Source organism: Ambystoma mexicanum, chromosome 2p (genome assembly GCF_040938575.1).
Source record: "Ambystoma mexicanum isolate Mex_15411 chromosome 2p, UKY_AmexF1_1, whole genome shotgun sequence".
Classification (NCBI taxonomy): domain Eukaryota; kingdom Metazoa; phylum Chordata; class Amphibia; order Caudata; family Ambystomatidae; genus Ambystoma; species Ambystoma mexicanum.
In genome coordinates, this window is record NC_090923.1 from 38,054,748 (window position 1) to 38,072,441 (window position 17,694).

General features: G+C 46.8%; 1 protein-coding gene across 1 annotated transcript in view; it reads right to left on the reverse strand.

The window, feature by feature from the left end:
* Positions 1–17,694, reverse strand: part of LOC138566168 (semaphorin-3A-like) — a 624,143-nt gene that overhangs the window by 148,020 nt on the left and 458,429 nt on the right. The window contains exon 9 of the mRNA XM_069643198.1: positions 12,874–12,943. Coding sequence (XP_069499299.1) covers positions 12,874–12,943 — 70 coding nt within the window. The remainder of the gene's footprint in view (positions 1–12,873; positions 12,944–17,694) is intronic.

Here is a 17,694-nt window from a genome sequence, read left to right on the forward strand (position 1 = left end):
TCGGATGATTTTATGTAGCTCCTCCAGAAAGATCGCAGCAGTGGATGAAATGAATAATCCCAGGTGTGCGCCAAATGTGGTAATATATCTGGGTGATGGGTGTAATTCCAGTTGGAGGTAGGCTTTATTTAATTCCAGTTTGGAGAACACTGTTGCCCCATGCAGGAGGTGTATCATATCCGTCATTCGGGGACTTTGATGACATTCCCCCTGAATCGCTTGGTTGGGTGTCTGCATATCACCACACAGACCAATGCATCCTCCAGCATTTTCTTTTAGGTACAGGACTATTGGTGAGACCCACGGGTCTTGATTATGTTCAGGTCCGTTATGGACTGGATTTCATCAGCCACTAGTATTTTTTATATTTGGGGGAATGCTCCTATAATGCTAGGATTTTCGATTCGCTGAATTATTGATGTGTAGTTTAACCTGATGATTTATTTGTTTTCTCAGTTATTGTAATAAAGAGGGGAACCATTTTGAAATACTTTCTTTGGCACTTTAAGTGTATGATGACATGAGATGATACAGAATATGAATGAAACCCACCTGGATAGAAGACTTGAAGCTGAGGATATAGCCCCTGGGACTGCAGCTCTAATGACATATATATCAACATGTGTTGTTTTGTCCTTGTAGGAACAGGTTGCCGAGAAGATGCCTTTGCATGGGAGAGCCGATCATCCCTCTGGGTATATGTCTATCGACATAGGTCGGAGCTTTGGGACTTGCGATAATTGTGCCTGTTCAGTCTCGATTATTATGTTGGTCGTTGCTCCCGTGTCTACCAAATATTCTCTGGCTTTTCCATGAAATTGTAGCAGAATTATGGGACTCTTTTCAATGGCAGTGGGATTGCCCAATGCAAACACATATTCCCTCTTAATTTCACCCCTCGAAGACAATTCAGATTCATATTGCGACTGTGATTTGGCATCTACATAACAGTCAGAGATGCGCCTTTCTGGTACGAGTACGCTCCGGTGAGCTGCGGGGGCATCTGGGGGACAATCGTCTGTGGTCTTATGTATGTTTTTGATGATGATAAAGGCATTAATTGGAGGTGCTCCATCGTACACGATTGTGGCTGAAGTTGGGGAGATGCATTGTGTCGATGCGACCACTTATTTTGTCTCGGGAGGATAGCTTAGGGGCAACGTGCTTGCCTTGGAAGGAAGACGACATGGAGCAATGCATGTTCCATCCCCGGGTCCGCACTTGGAAACCTCTGAGCATTAAGTGGGTTATAAATAACCTATCATATCACATTTCCATTTTGTGATTGTTTCGATGATTGAAAGGATCGACAGATGGACTTGAAGTGGTTGTCTTGGCCACATCTGTCATAGGTGTTTCCTATGGCAGGACATGGTCGCTCATGTGGGAAGTTGTATCCACACCTATAGCATGTGCGTTCTTGCAGTGGGTCTGTTTTTCTGGACGTGGTTATTGGGCAAACAGGGGCCATGGGAGGTTGTGAGATGTTTATTGTATCCATGGCATCAGCTTGCATTTCTATAGCCGTTGTTGTTCGAGCCAAGATGAGGATATCTTACAGTGTGTATCCTCGGTAGGATTTTCTCCCTAAATTCAGAGAACTTCCACGCTACAATTACTTGCGAGTGTAGGGCTTTGGTATTGGAATATTTGTGTTTTAGCCTTGTGCGAAACCACATAACTAAGTTGTCTATGTTTTCACCTGTAGCTTGTTTTGTAGTTTGGAAAACATGTCTCTCAAAACCAACATTCTTGTGTGGAGCAAAGTATTTGTTCAGACTCTCTTTGAGGCTGTCAAATGAGTCTGTGTGGAGTTTGTGGATTATGGTGTGCCCCCCAGGTCCCACAGAGCGCACCTGGAGCACCCTGGTACATCTGACTTCTTGTATGCCAATCGCATCCATAAGTACCTCAAAGTCTTTCATCCAGCGATTCCATCTGGATCCCAGATTGCTGGAATCAGGTATGTCAAGATGAGAAGGTGCTTCAGAGGTGGTAGGTCTGCATTGTGAAAAGGAGGGCGCGTCTCTGGGTGTGGAGGAGATTTCATCTTCAGACATGGTGACTAGATGGCACTGGTTGTAATGTGCATTGTAGTCGCTATATGATTGCGTAGAATGCATTAGGTGAGGCACTCACTTTCATGGTTCTTGGTAATCTCTCTTTTCTTTGTTGGCTTTGATATGGTGGGCTGGGGGTTCAAGGCACTGACGGTATTGCAAGTTGAGTGTAGTGTGCACAGCATTCCAAGTGCCACGGATCAGAAGCGTGTGGCATCACCTACCGTGGCAAGGATTTCACAGCTGCAAACAAATGACAGCACAGATGGCCCTGTGGCGCAGAATGACCCTGGGCATGTAGTTGAAAGACATGGGTGTCAGGGGGAGAGTAGGAGGGGTGAAGCTGGCATTGGGGGTGGAGTGGGGAGAACAGTGGAGTGGGGCCTTTGTGGCCCATGGGCGACTAGCGCTATAAAAGAATTGCAAATACATAAATAAACAGGTTGGCACCATTAGCTGCCCCCACTAACCCCCATCTGCTGAATCCTCCCCGTTCCTCCCCACCCCCTCCCCAGGATGAAAGATCATGCTGGCACCAGGTATTGACGTGCGATCAGGCCGCCTAGAAAGTACAGCCCTCAGGCAATCTTGCCCCATAAGCACTGGGAAAGCCACTACGGCCAAGCTCTGATTGGAGCATGACGCCACAGGTCCCATTTAAACTCCTGACCTCGAAGTGCCCAAAAGCAGACACCTGAAAGTTTCTGGTTTTTCAAATCCTTGCTGTAAATAATAAAAGCCTATGACCTCTACCCTTTCCATAATTCTTTCTTAGTGTAATTGATTTCATGTGGCTACCAGCTACCATATGCGGTTACTCAGTCTAGTGCCGCTGCCTGCATGGAGAAACCAACCGTGTTGCGTGAGGGCGGGGCTGCCACTCGGAGGTGTAGCGGCGAGGCACCAGAAAGGAGCTGGTTGTGGGGCAGCCTGAGCAGGACTTCCCCTTAAACGAGGTGCAACCAGGGTTGCCTCCCAGTGTCACAGAAGCAGGGCAAGGCACCGGAGAGGAATAGGACGTGGGGCAGCCTCAGCTGGGCTCTGCTTATGCGAGGTACAAGCAGGGTTGCCTCTCGGTGTCACAGAAGCACGGCAAGGCACCGGAGAGGATTAGGACGTGGGGCAGCCTCAGCGGGGCTTCCCCTTATACCAGGTGGAACCAGAGTTTCCTCTCGTGTCATAGGAGCAGGGCAAGTCACTGGGGAGGATTACGTCGTGGGGCAGCCTGAGCGGAGCTTCCGCTTATACGAGGTGCAAGCGGGGTTGCCTCTCGGTGTCTCAGAAGCAGGGCAAGGCACCGGGAAGGATTGGGTCATGGTTCAGCCTGAGCAGGTCTTCCGCTTATGCAAGGTGCAAGCAGGGTTGCCTCTCGGTGTCACAGAAGCAGGGCAAGGCACCGGGGAGTATTACGTCGTGGGGCAGCCTGAGCGGAGCTTCCGCTTATACGAGGTGCAAGCGGGGTTGCCTCTCGGTGTCTCAGAAGCAGGGCAAGGCACCGGGAAGGATTGGGTCATGGTTCAGCCTGAGCAGGTCTTCCGCTTATGCAAGGTGCAAGCAGGGTTGCCTCTCGGTGTCACAGAAGCAGGGCAAGGCACCGGGGAGTATTACGTCGTGGGGCAGCCTGAGCGGAGCTTCCGCTTATACGAGGTGCAAGCGGGGTTGCCTCTCGGTGTCTCAGAAGCAGGGCAAGGCACCGGGAAGGATTGGGTCATGGTTCAGCCTGAGCAGGTCTTCCGCTTATGCAAGGTGCAAGCAGGGTTGCCTCTCGGTGTCACAGAAGCAGGGCAAGGCACCGGGGAGTATTACGTCGTGGGGCAGCCTGAGCGGAGCTTCCGCTTATACGAGGTGCAAGCGGGGTTGCTTCTCGGTGTCTCAGAAGCAGGGCAAGGCACCGGGAAGGATTGGGTCATGGTTCAGCCTGAGCAGGTCTTCCGCTTATGCAAGGTGCAAGCAGGGTTGCCTCTCGGTGTCACAGAAGCAGGGCAAGGCACCGGGGAGTATTACGTCGTGGGGCAGCCTGAGCGGAGCTTCCGCTTATACGAGGTGCAAGCGGGGTTGCCTCTCGGTGTCTCAGAAGCAGGGCAAGGCACCGGGAAGGATTGGGTCATGGTTCAGCCTGAGCAGGTCTTCCGCTTATGCAAGGTGCAAGCAGGGTTGCCTCTCGGTGTCACAGAAGCAGGGCAAGGCACCGGGGAGTATTACGTCGTGGGGCAGCCTGAGCGGAGCTTCCGCTTATACGAGGTGCAAGCGGGGTTGCCTCTCGGTGTCTCAGAAGCAGGGCAAGGCACCGGGAAGGATTGGGTCATGGTTCAGCCTGAGCAGGTCTTCCGCTTATGCAAGGTGCAAGCAGGGTTGCCTCTCGGTGTCACAGAAGCAGGGCAAGGCACCGGGGAGTATTACGTCGTGGGGCAGCCTGAGCGGAGCTTCCGCTTATACGAGGTGCAAGCGGGGTTGCCTCTCGGTGTCTCAGAAGCAGGGCAAGGCACCGGGAAGGATTGGGTCATGGTTCAGCCTGAGCAGGTCTTCCGCTTATGCAAGGTGCAAGCAGGGTTGCCTCTCGGTGTCACAGAAGCAGGGCAAGGCACCGGGGAGTATTACGTCGTGGGGCAGCCTGAGCGGAGCTTCCGCTTATACGAGGTGCAAGCGGGGTTGCCTCTCGGTGTCTCAGAAGCAGGGCAAGGCACCGGGAAGGATTGGGTCATGGTTCAGCCTGAGCAGGTCTTCCGCTTATGCAAGGTGCAAGCAGGGTTGCCTCTCGGTGTCACAGAAGCAGGGCAAGGCACCGGGGAGGATTAGGTTGTGGGGCAGCTTGAGCAGGGCTTCCGCGCCTCTCGGTGTCACAGAAGCAGAGCAAGGCACTGGGGAGGATTAGGTCGTGGCGTAGCCTGAGTGGGGCTTCCACTTATACGAGGTGCAAGCGGGGTTGCCTCTCAGTGTCACAGAAGCAGGGCAAGGCACTGGGGAGGATTAGGTCGTGGCATAGCCTGAGCACGGCTTCCGTTTATAAGAGGTGCAAGCGGAGTTGCCTCCCGGTGTCACAGAAGCAGGGCAAGGCACCGGGGAGGATTAGATTGTGGGGCAGCCTGAGCGGGGGCTTCCACTTATGCGAGGTGCAAGCAGAGTTGTCTCTCGTGTCATAGGAGCAGGGCAAGGCACCAGGGAGGATTAGGTTGTGGCGTAGCCTGAGCGGGTCTTCCGCTTATATGAGGTGCAAGTGGGGTTGCCTCTCGGTGTCTCAGAAGCAGGGCAAGACACCGGGGAGGATTAGGTCATGGTGTAGCCTGAGCAGGGCTTCCGCTTATGCAAGGTGCAAGCAGGGTTGCCTCTTGATGTCACAAAGCCGGGCAAGGCACCGGGGCGTATTAGGTCGTGGCGTAGCCTGAGCGGGGATTCCACTTGTTCGAAGTGCAAGCGGGGATGCCTCTCGGTGTCACAGAAGCAGGGGCAGGCACCCGGCAGGATTAGGTTGTGGGGCAGCTTGAGCGGGGCTTCAGCTTATACGAGGTGCAAGCAGGGTTTCCTCTTGATGTCACAGATGCAGGGCAAGGCACCAGGGAGGATTAGATTGTGGCATAGCCTGATCAGGGCTTCCGTTTATACGAGGTGCAAGCGGGTTGCCTCCCGGTGTTACAGAAGCAGGGCAAGGCACCGGGGAGGACTAGATCACGGGGCAGCCTGAGCGGGGTTTCGCTTATACCTGGTGGAAGCAGGGTTGCCTCCCGGTGTCACAGAAGCAGGGCAAGGCACCAGGAAGGACGAGGTCATGGGGCGGCCTGAGCGGGGCTTCTGCTTGTGCCGGGTGTGAGAGAGAGTGACACTGTGGCAAAGCGAGGTAAGGGGCAAGACTGCCACCCTCCACCAATTTCATGGCTCCGGATCAAGACGACTTCAGACTGCAGAAGGTGGTGAGCCTGCGAAACACCTTCACTGCCATTGCTCTGTTCTGTAGCAGGGCTATAATACATTCTCAGTAGTCTCACTACACCAGGAGGAAGGTTAAAGTACCACCTTCTTGATTCCTTTTCTCTCCCTAACTGACTCCTCCCTTTCCTCCTTCGCCAATCGCCACATCACTTCCTCTTTTCCACTGACATAGAGAGAGGACTTGACGAGGGTATTACCCCAGTCCTGCGCTTAGAATGGAGCCTCCCAAGGAATGTGAAGTGAGCATTTCTTTTTCCTTGTCTTTCGTTGGCCCAGGATGCAGGATCTGAGAGGGCGCCTGGAGCTGAATCCCATCCATGTGTTGATTTCTTTTAACTCTCGTGGCTCGTAAGCCAGGCCCTCCCGCAGTGCAATTCTCACCTTCTGAACACCAGAGGGCAGCACAATTCAATTGAGTGAAACTCAAGTGCCAGCAGCTGGGCGCATGCTCTTACATGAGTGATCTCCGTCTTTTAAAACGGAAAGAGTTCATCACCTCTTCTTAAATCTGAATGTATATGTATTGTTTCATTAGGTTTCCTGTCTTGTCATATCTGAACTCACTTCCTGGTTTACATTCCACTTCGCAGAATAACAGGTGCAATTCTAAAGCTTTATTCCCCCTATTTTACTGTAGTCACTTTTGAAGATGTGACTTTCCTGTTGCGGTCATTTCTCTTCGGAATCTGAGACCTCCTAAAATTCCCAAAATATGAACTTAACCTCACATATCGTCTGGTTCATTTATTAACCCCGGTATTTGGACAGAAAAGTCAGCCAAATGATCGGCTACAACGTTTGGTGGGCGGGGAAATTCCCTGAGGGCGGGTCTCCTCCAAAAGACAACCCATATCAATGAACTGTTGCATCTCGTGCCCAGGGTAAGCAGTCCAAGGCATGCCAATCATTTCTACTCAATGAACAATACACATCTGGTGGAAAGCCCGGTAGCTTTGCTTGATCTGCCGACTCGTCTTTGTATGGGATTTGGGTGGAGTTATGGGATATCTGTGTCAAACAGTTCAAGTCGCAGCTGTATAATTTGAAAGCTAGAAAGCTGGACTCCTCACATTACCAAAATCATGTGATCCTGGGCGAATCGTCTTTGCTCGCTGTGCCTCAGTGCTCTTAACGTGTCAAAATTGGGAGAGCATAAAACTGGGATGAACTCAAAAAGTGCCACAGAGACACTAAACACCCATTGGCTAAGCAACTAGTTTTGGCTTTGCCAGAGGCACAACTGCCAGAGTACTCGCTGCTGTCAATTCTCAGGCTTCTTTCACAGACCCCTGCGTGGAGAGTACACTGATGAGATCTACATTTACAGGCTGTTGTCACACACACACACACACACACACACACACACACACACACACACACACACACACACACACACACACACACACACACACACACACACACACACACACACACACACACACACACACACACACACACACACACACACACACACACACACACACACACACACACACACACACACACACACACACACACACACACACACACACACACACACACACACACACACACACACACACACACACACACACACACACACACACACACACACACACACACACACACACACACACACACACACACACACACACACACACACACACACACACACACACACACACACACACACACACACACACACACACACACACACACACACACACACTGAGTCACCATTCCAATCATGTCAGCTTCTGCAAAAGGAATAAGGATGCCACCAGCAGGTATCTACCAATAACAGTGGGCAACCAAACCTTTCCTGTGCTCAAGGAGGCCACTCTCCATGGTCAGCATCTTCCAATCAGATTAAAATCACAGTTTCATACAAAACAATTTACAAAAGAACTGCAGTTTAACAGTGCTGAAGGGGATTTTTTAAGTAAGCATTGGGCCCATTTTGGTCCAAGTGAGATATATGCCCCCCCCCCCAAAGTCAAGCATTAGTGCGTACAGATAATAACTGATTAACTTTACACTGGAACTCGTGGCTTGTCCATTGATTATTGGCTCGAACATGGCTGTGATATATTCTATTTGTTGTCATAAGAACAAATTCAGATCATTCTTCCATGCACAGACTCAAAGGCGAGTTCTTGTGTCTCCCAGGTGGCTTTGCCGTGCCGCCCCCCCCCCCCGGGTCTGTGCAACAAATACTAATGAGACTGAACCAACATTTGGGACACGGGCACCACCAAATCAAGTGACTATCCTGAAAGTACATAGAAGAGTAGTGGTAGGCAGGGTCCTGCTGAGAGCAGATGACGTAAAACAGGATGTAATGAAAATATGTATTTAGGACAGTGCATACGATATGATCCCGAAGCACATGAAGTTAAAAAGATTTCTCTAAATTCACACAATGTGTCATTGGGATGGTGCAGGGGAGAGTTGCACCAGGTCTGACCATACCCCTACCCGTTCCCAAGCATAAACGAAAGTACAAGCTGAGAATCATACAGTAAACAGTCAGTAACACACTAAAGATCATCCAACCGCCATGAACAGTAGAAAAGGTTGTGCAACACAAGTAGGGCGAGAGGTAGCGTGCATTAACAGAAGCAGGGAAAGGTTTCAGAGCACCCAGGCAGGATTGCACAAGTAGTGTAAACATGAGCAGGTAAGCGGTTGGGTGCAGATTGCAGCAAACACGGGCAGGAAACAATGAATGACAGCATGCAAGACACGAAGAACACAACACAGCAGAGAATGAACAGAAGTACCGCCATTGCTCAGACCAAACCCAGCAAAGCCTCAATTCTGACATATTGCAGTTTAACACAAAGATTCCAGGCCTTGCTATGTTCAGACATCAGCCCGAGCATCAAGGTCAGTTTGGAGAATTGCCTAAAAGATTAAACCGCACCAGATAACGTTTTCCGAGGGCAGAGCGTGCAATTATGAAGTTAATTGGTTTCTATTGGTAGCAGAGAGAAAACAGATATCTTTGAATGCCAGGTGCAAGTAGCAGTCGTGTCAAATGATCCCATAACAAATGAGCACACAGCGCCCCAAGTGGCCACTGAAGAAAGGCACACACACGTTAGGACAGTATGAAATCCAATGATTGGGCAAAAATGGTGTTAGCACAGCAGTCCCTCATCACGTGTTCGGAACACAGACCATTCATTCCATGCCCAATTAGATAGCACACCTGCTAGGCTCATTGTCTCTCTAGTCTCTCTAGAGAGGGAGACGACAAGACCACAAGCATGTCTGTAGGAGAGAACCTCGCCATGGGAACATAATGGGAGTAACTTACAAAGCCGGCTCACAGTGGTTCGCCCATCACTACTTCCCCACCACGTACCTTGCCACTGCATAATAGAGCCCAAGGCTGGATGAACAAATAATTAACCAATCAGAACCTTCAACACCTTATCAACTAGTGTAACAGAATGCCAACCAATGGCAAGTTAGATTGAAATGTATCATATTTAGAAGGATGAATCCAGTAGGAGTTATTAGTCGTGAAAGAGACATTAGTAGAAGTTTTACATATAAATAACCATATTTTCTATATACCACTAACCAAATAAATGAGCAAATAGAAGTGTTTATGGTTATTACTAACCATGACTTCAGTGGGGACATTTGTCTACCTTAAACCCTTGTTTTTCATAATGCCATTTTGAGATTGTCTTTTGTGAGTTCTCTCGGCCGTTCGTATCTGAATTTACTCTGTTTATTGAGTTTTTCCTCTATATTGGTATACTTGGGCCAATCTTAGCATCGTCAAGTCCTGCAGTCAGTTTAGAAGCTCGATTTCCAAGTATAAAAAGGTTCTACATTTATATTCTAATGAAACAAACTAACTGTTGAGAACTTTTAATATTGATCAAGTGGGAGGGCGTCCCATCAGCAGTGTCATGTTTACAATATTAAATATTGTTCAAGCGGGAGAGCGTCCTATCAGCAGTGTCATGTTGAGAACATTTAATATTGATCAAGCGGGAGAGAGCATCCCATCAGCAGTGTCATGTTGAGAACATTTAATATTTGTCAAGAGGGAGAGAGCATCCCATCAGCAGTGTCATGTTGAGAACATTTAATATTGATCAAGAGGGAGAGAGCATCCCATCAGCAGTGTCATGTTGAGAACATTTAATATTGGTCAAGCGGTCAAGTGGGAGAGGGTCCCATCAGAACTGTCATGTTGAGAATATTTAATATTGGTCAAGTGGGAGAGGGTCCCATCAGAACTGTCATATTTACAGCTGATAGGACTCTATTAAATGTTAAATGAGCACCAAAGGTTTAAAATTCCATTCAAAGTACTCATAAGAAAATGCAGATAATTATAATCCCCAAATACTCTCATTACCTGCCCCCTCCTCCATAGGGTCCACCATGAATATCTACACAGAGCCCTGAACTCATCCCTATAGAAACGCCTCTTAAGACTTAAGATCCCTCGACCTGCCACAACACACAGCGGTGACAGTCAAAGCCCAGTCGAGCAACTCGCGTTCCACTTTCAATGACTGCTTTGGGGCAATACCACCAGCCAATGGACGACCTGGTCTAATCTGGGTATGCAGGAAATGGGAAAGGAAGATGACTTAAAAGGTCGGCGCCTCACCTAACTCTTCAAGGATGTTTAATAAAAAAACAGTAGTAGCCTCTTTCTGCAAGAGATGCACATTTTGCTGGTTTGTATAATAACATTTTAAAACATACACAGGCGGTTTGAGCTCTGGGTCTCCATATTACAATATGAGGCCTTTTGCAATGGCCTCCCTCTGGAACAGCCTCCCTGCCTCCCTGAAACTTGAGGAGAATCATCTCCGGTTCTGGAGGCACCTCAAAACCTTTCTCTTTGCTTCAACTTTTTCTCTTCCTCTCGCCTGCTGACTTCCTGGCTGAAACTAATTCTGCACTGGTTACCTGGCCACCCTCCGATCTCCGGGCCAGGTTCCCTCCCACGCCAGTCGCCCACCAGCACTGCCTTCCTGGCAACCCCCGCACTTGAGGACTGTTTTCTGTATCCCTAACAGTCCCACCACCACCTGATGTCTGCACTTATCCTTGCACTTGCCACCAGCGGGCCGTATTTTTAGTTATTGTTATTTATTCTTTTTCCCATGTAACATGTTTCCCATGTTCTCTTTCCCCTCCCTCTACCCATGCACTTACGCGATCTGAGTCACACCTGGCTTAGTAGGATCATTGTCTGTTCTCCCTTTGCCCCCCCCTTGCCTCGTCGTGCTTTGAAACACTTGTGTATGGGCGCGTTATAAATGCCTTACCATATCAATGTAAAAAGTGCTGTATCTTGTTCACTCTCGTCCTGTGGAAGGTCATGATTGGTTGTGAGACTCGAATGCAGCACACGAGCCACCGCTGGATCTGCTCGGAATGAGGGATGGCGAAGGGCGGTGTCAACTACCACGTCTACAAGACATGCGCCAATACCTAAGCTCCAGGGGTGTTGCTGGGTCTGGAAACGATCCGGGGCTACGCTAATGTCGGGACTGTCGGGATTCAGGGCTAGCTAGCATTTTGGTTGTAGCCCCTGAGCTTCTATCTGGGGCTACAGCAGAAGGATCCAGGGCTATGGCTCCCCAGCAGCCTCACAGCAAGCCCTCCGCTGAGCTCCATGACACTCAGAGCGGATATGAGGATGCCCCAGACATGCCTTACCTACGCTCAGCTACACTCAGGTTACATTACTGAGCACTCTGGACCACAAGAAACCCTCCAAACGGCAAATGCCATTCTCTGAACCCCTCCTTGCTTTCCTGTTCTGAAATGCCCTCTCCTGTGCATAGACCCCCCCAAACCCCACCGACTCACGCTCCTCTTCATTCTATAACATTGGGAGCCCCAAAATCAGGAATAGGGCGTCTTTCCCTCGACACAAATCAATGCAAAATGCAGACTTTAAACCTTCAATTGCTTAAGTATTCAAACTTATTTCCACACATGTAAGATCTTCTTAGCGTGGGATCGCTACATACATATGGCATGTGAATTGCACATGTGTATCCGTTTCCCACTTAGTAAATTAAAACCACATGCACCAGTCTCGAACACACACGTTGAAGCACAAATCCCAGATTCAAAAAGCTTTAACGTCCGCTTAGTAACAGACATCATGTTTTAAAGATGTGTCAATCAAAGTGATGCATAAAGTCAAGAAGGGTTTCCCTTCATCAGGAGTTATGTCTCGAGCGGGATGTGAAGAGGCCTCCTGAGGGTATTCTGGCAAACTCCTAATGATCCTAGTTATGTCTCGAGCGGGATGTGAAGAGGCCTGCGTCTCATTGGCAGCCATGTTTTATAATGACTCGCTTGCATGCTATGGTCGGTCACTCCTTTATGCTAATTGCACCTCTTACCTCTGTTCGTAGAAGTGCAATCAATAAGATGTGTTTAGCATAAAGCAGAACCCTTAGTAGTCTGACGCAAGGACACTCTGCCTCATTAGGAGCCTGGGGTAGTCTCCTGAGGGTATTCTGGCAAACTCCTAATGATCCCGCCCTTGAAATGGACGCAAAGGCCTCATATCATGGGCTAGTGGTGGGCGGCGACTACTCTCCCACAGCACTTCTTTAGGGTTCAAGGTAATCCCGCTGACAATAATTCCTATACTTGACTTCTGCGGGTGAAGTCTTTGCAGACAAGGGAAGGAGTAATTACCTACAGCTTCCCACCAAACCTGGAATATGGCGAAGTGGGGAAAATGGCGGTAAACCCGGGGCCACTGTTCCTTTACAGCTGGCGCCGTTCTCCTAATGAGGACCACCGACTCGACTCCCTCCCACTACATTCCAATAATACCTTCTCAAGTACTGGAACTAAACAGTTCATGCATCGCCAGCTCAGCACCCCAGAAAATAAAGCCTACCTCGATGTAGTGAAGACTCCATAGACAACGGCATCTTTTCTGTCATTTCCTTTGAGAATAAAAATGTCCTCTGCAAAAAAATAAAAAACACATGAGAGTAAAGAGTTGCTTAAAATACTTAATTTTTGTTTTCCCAGCAATATTTTCTCCATTAAACATCATAATGTGACTTCATTGCTTGGCACCCAATCAGAGTTAGAGAGGGGTTTGAGATCAGGATCATGGACATTGATAAGGAGAGGGGTGAGATTGAAGTGAATTTCATGGACATTGATAAGGAAAGGGGTAAGATTAAAGGGAATTTCATGGAAATTGATAAGGGGAGGGGTGAGATTAAAGTGAATTTCATGGAATTGATAAGGAAAGGGGTAAGAGTAAAGTGAATTTCATGGAAATTGATAAGGACGGGGTGAGATTGAAGTGAATTTCATGGAAATGGATAAGGGAAGGGGTGAGATTGAAGTGAATTTCATTGAAATTGATAAGGAAAGGGGTAAGATTAAAGTGAATTTCATGGAAATTGATAAGGGAAGGGGTGAGATTGAAGTGAATTTCATGGAAATTGATAAGGAAAGGGGTAAGATTAAAGTGAATTTCATGGAAATTGATAAGGGAAGGGGTGAGATTGAAGTGAATTTCATGGAAATTGATAAGGAAAGGGGTAAGATTAAAGTGAATTTCATGGATATTGTTAAGGGGAGGGGTGAGATTAAAGTGAATTTCATGGAAATTGATAAGGAAAGGGGGAAGATTAAAGTTTATTTCCTGGAAATTGATGAGGAGAGGGGTGAGACTGAAGTGAATTTCATGGAAACTGATAAGGAAAGGGGTAAGATTAAAGTGATTTTCATGGAAATTGATAAGGAAAGGGGTAAGATTAAAGTGAATTTCATGGACATTGATAAGGAGAGGGGTGAGATTAAAGTGAAATTCATGGAAATTGATAAGGAAAGGGGTATGATTAAAGTTTATTTCATGGAAATTGATAAGGAGAGGGGTGAGATTGAAGTGAATTTCATGGAAATTGATAAGGAAAGGGGTAAGATAAAAGTGATTTTCATGGAAATTGATAAGGGAGGGGTGAGATTAAAGTGAATTTCATGGAAATTGATAAGGAAAGGGGTAAGATTAAAGTGAATTTCATGGAAATTGATAAGGAGAGGGGTAAGATTAAAGTGATTTTCATGGAAATTGATAGGGTAGGGGTGAGATTAAAGTGAATTTCATGGACATTGATAAGGAAAGGGGTAAGATTAAAGTGAATTTTATGGACATTGGTAAGGGGAGGGTTAAGATTAAAATTTAGTTCATGGAAATTGATAAGGAGAGGGGTGAGACTGAAGTGAATTTCATGGAAATTGATAAGGCGAGGGGTAAGATTAAAGTGATGTTCGTGGAAATTGATAAGGGGAACGGTGAATTAAAGTGAATTTCATGGAAATTGATAAGGGGAGGGGTGAGATTAAAGTGAATTTCATGGAAATTGATAAAGAAAGGGGTAAGATTAAAGTTTATTTAATGGAAATTGATAATGAGAGGGGTGAGATTGAAGTGAATTTCATGGAAATTGATAAGGAAAGGGGTAAGATTAAAGTGATTTTTATGGAAATTGATAAAGGGAGGGGTGAGATAAAAGTGAATTTCATGGACATTTATAAGAAGAGCGGTTAGACTGAAGTGAATTTCCTAAATGATATGTCAGTGCTGCCACGCACTATCCTATAGTGACTGTGTCCTCACGTCTCCCCAAGTATTCAAATGCCTGGTGCATGTTGGGCGAGCCGCCTGGAAACATGTATGTTGTGTTTTGATACTCTCTATAAATATTCAAACACCCAACGCGTGACAGGATCCTTGGTACATTGGTATCGGCAGACCTCCCAAGCCACACAGGGAATGGTGACCTGCCTGGCACAGCATGCATGCATTCCTACAGGTGTGCAACATCCAATCAGAAATGCAACTTTTTATTTATTAATAGTGTGTTATAGTTCTTACAAACGTTTCACAATTCTATTATACAGTACATAAAACTTCAATAATTTACAAAATCGATCATTAAAAAATCCACTTACATAATTTAAAAACCATACCACTAAAATGTATAGTGCAATCGTATGCATAGATATACATGTATGTCTCAGATGTAGAGATACACAGTCCACTTACATCCCTTCCTAAATATATCTTATCTATTAGCGTAAAAACCTACTCATACAGAAAATAAAAAAATCAGATATACTTTCTCTCGACTACATACACACATCATGTTGCACAATTCCCATCGCAATTTAAATAGTACCATTTCCAAGAAAAGTCTGTTAAGAATGCTCTTGTAGTTTAATTAAAACCTGCTGCCAAATTCTGTATAGTGCAATATTTAGTGCAGTGTTATTTGCATTGACACAATACTGCCAGAATTGACTTGATTTGATACTGTCTTACTCACATACATGCTTCTGAAGATGGCATACACACGAGTTCCCCAATGCCTGACATGAGGTCATTACGTGCCTGTCTGTTTCATATATATGCACAATCTTGCATATCCTACAGGGTCTGTATGCTCGTCCTTGGCACTTAAGGGGTTAATTTGGGAATGCCCAATCGAGGGCCACATATCGCTAATGTCGGCAACTAATTTAATATCATTTACAAAACAGATCTTCTCGATAATAGAGAAGGAGTTAGCACCGAATACTTCTGGGGTTTCAGATAGCAATGCGTCAAACCTATGTGTTTTTGAAAAGATTTGAAAGTGGCTAGGAGCTCATAATTCTTGTTCGGGTCCCAGAGTCTTTTATTTATTTTTTCAAATGTTTGCTTCAGTGGATAATGGTCCATCGCCCAACGAGGGACCCGTCCAATGGATTGGAACAGTTTTTCATCACATGTTTAAATTCACTTAACTTCGTCACGGTCACTTCCTTCATTACCTGGTCCAATAAATTAAGCAAAGGGCATGCAGGAGTTCTATTGCTTTTATATACAAAATGCCCCCATTCATTAGGACAAATCCTGCTAAGGAAGTCAGACCCAATTCCAGTCTGATCGCCTCTATCGGAGCACACTGAGATACAACGACAACTTTGAGGGCCCTTGAACGCCTGTCCTGGGGGTTTTACCATCACAGTTAATTGGAAGACATGTTTATGCGTCAGTTCCATCTCCGAGGTATGTCATTTCATCATTGACATTATAGTGGGGGTTAAGGGGCCTAATCAAAGTTCAACAAAAACACATAAAAGAAAAATAACAAGTAGGAAAGGACACACAGGACGCAGAAATGGGAGAAAAAGAGTAAAAAGGGCAACATAAACAAAAAGAAAAAAAGAAAAGAAAAACTTGATGAAAAAGACCCTCAGAGAAAATACAGCTGTTGGAAAGGAACACCAGTGGAGGAAGTAACTGTTAGGAGCTACTTGTCCACAAATAAATCCACAGAAAATTCCCCAAATGTCATAACACCAAATGAAGACATTTTGACCTGGAACATTCTTCTGAGGTGCCAACCAAAATGGTGCCACAGCCCAAAATCATGATGTACCTCCAAAGGTGGGTGGATGATGCCAGGCAATTTAGAGAGCAAGACTGTGCAACGCTCTTACAATAGCTTCGAGCCTAAGACCTTGGCCTTCTGAAATCCTCTTTGACCTTTAAAGTATCACAACCCTTCCGCTTGAGTGGCAGCTGGAGGTCACTCATTTCACAGTGACCTGCTCTGCAAATCATGCACTCCGTCAGATACATGAACACAGCATTTGCGGTCGCTCGACAACCTTCATCTTTAATTTTTATTTCATGTATTAATTTAGAACATTAGATATAGTGCCGCCCTAACCTTAAGATGTGGCAGATTCTATTCTCATTAAACACTGACATTAGGATCTTGTTTGGCCGTCCACTCTCATGCCCCGATCAGCACCTGATTCTCAGTGGCTTCACGTCACATCCGCCTCTCTTTTATCATGTAAAGGCTGCTTACCGCCTGTTGCTCCAATACAGGAATCTGACTTGTGCCCAGCAGGAAGACTTCTTGCCAGCATTCCAGACAAGCAAACCACCAATGATATCTCTGAGAATGTGTGGCCATCCATGTGTGGCAGTCAGATTACGCAGTGGCTCCTTGAACAAGATAGAAGGCTAAGGCAACCATTGCAGAAGTCAACATGTGGTCTAATGCCATGTCGGAGCCCTACACAGAGGTTGGAGAAAATTCATCTCATTCACTGCCCGGGTATCCAGTCGGATCCAAAGCAGAGGATGAAAGGCAGGCATAACCATCATAAAACCAGATTACTACCAAGGAAGAGTCCTCCCAGCTGACAATTCAACCAAAGACATGTGTACATATGTCCATGAACCGTTACCACCCGGAGATAACAGCTCTGTTGTCTGTCCGTTGAAGAAGCTCTACGGCTACACAACAGTTATTGCAAAAGAAGCCTGCAACACTACCACCACCTTATGCATCATCGTCGCTGCCTCTCCCACACCATCCATTCTCCATGCATTCTCATGCATTCTCCACTCTGGCTTCGTTGTTACTTTTGCCCCGCTATCATTGTCCACTGAAGATGTTGCCTTGTCTCCCAGCGGCTGAACGCCCTCATTGCCAGTCACCAATCCATGTAACGCCAGGGGGTCCACACCTGCCCGCCTGCTGATTGATTAGATCTTGTCAATTCCTTAAGCCTTTGAGCACAATATTGCCCCAGAGCTGAACGTTGATCAGAAGCGATTGTCCAGCCGCTTCACCTTGCTGGACTTCCATGTAGCATCAGCGTCTTATAAACAAGTGTAAGTGCCCACCTTTCATCT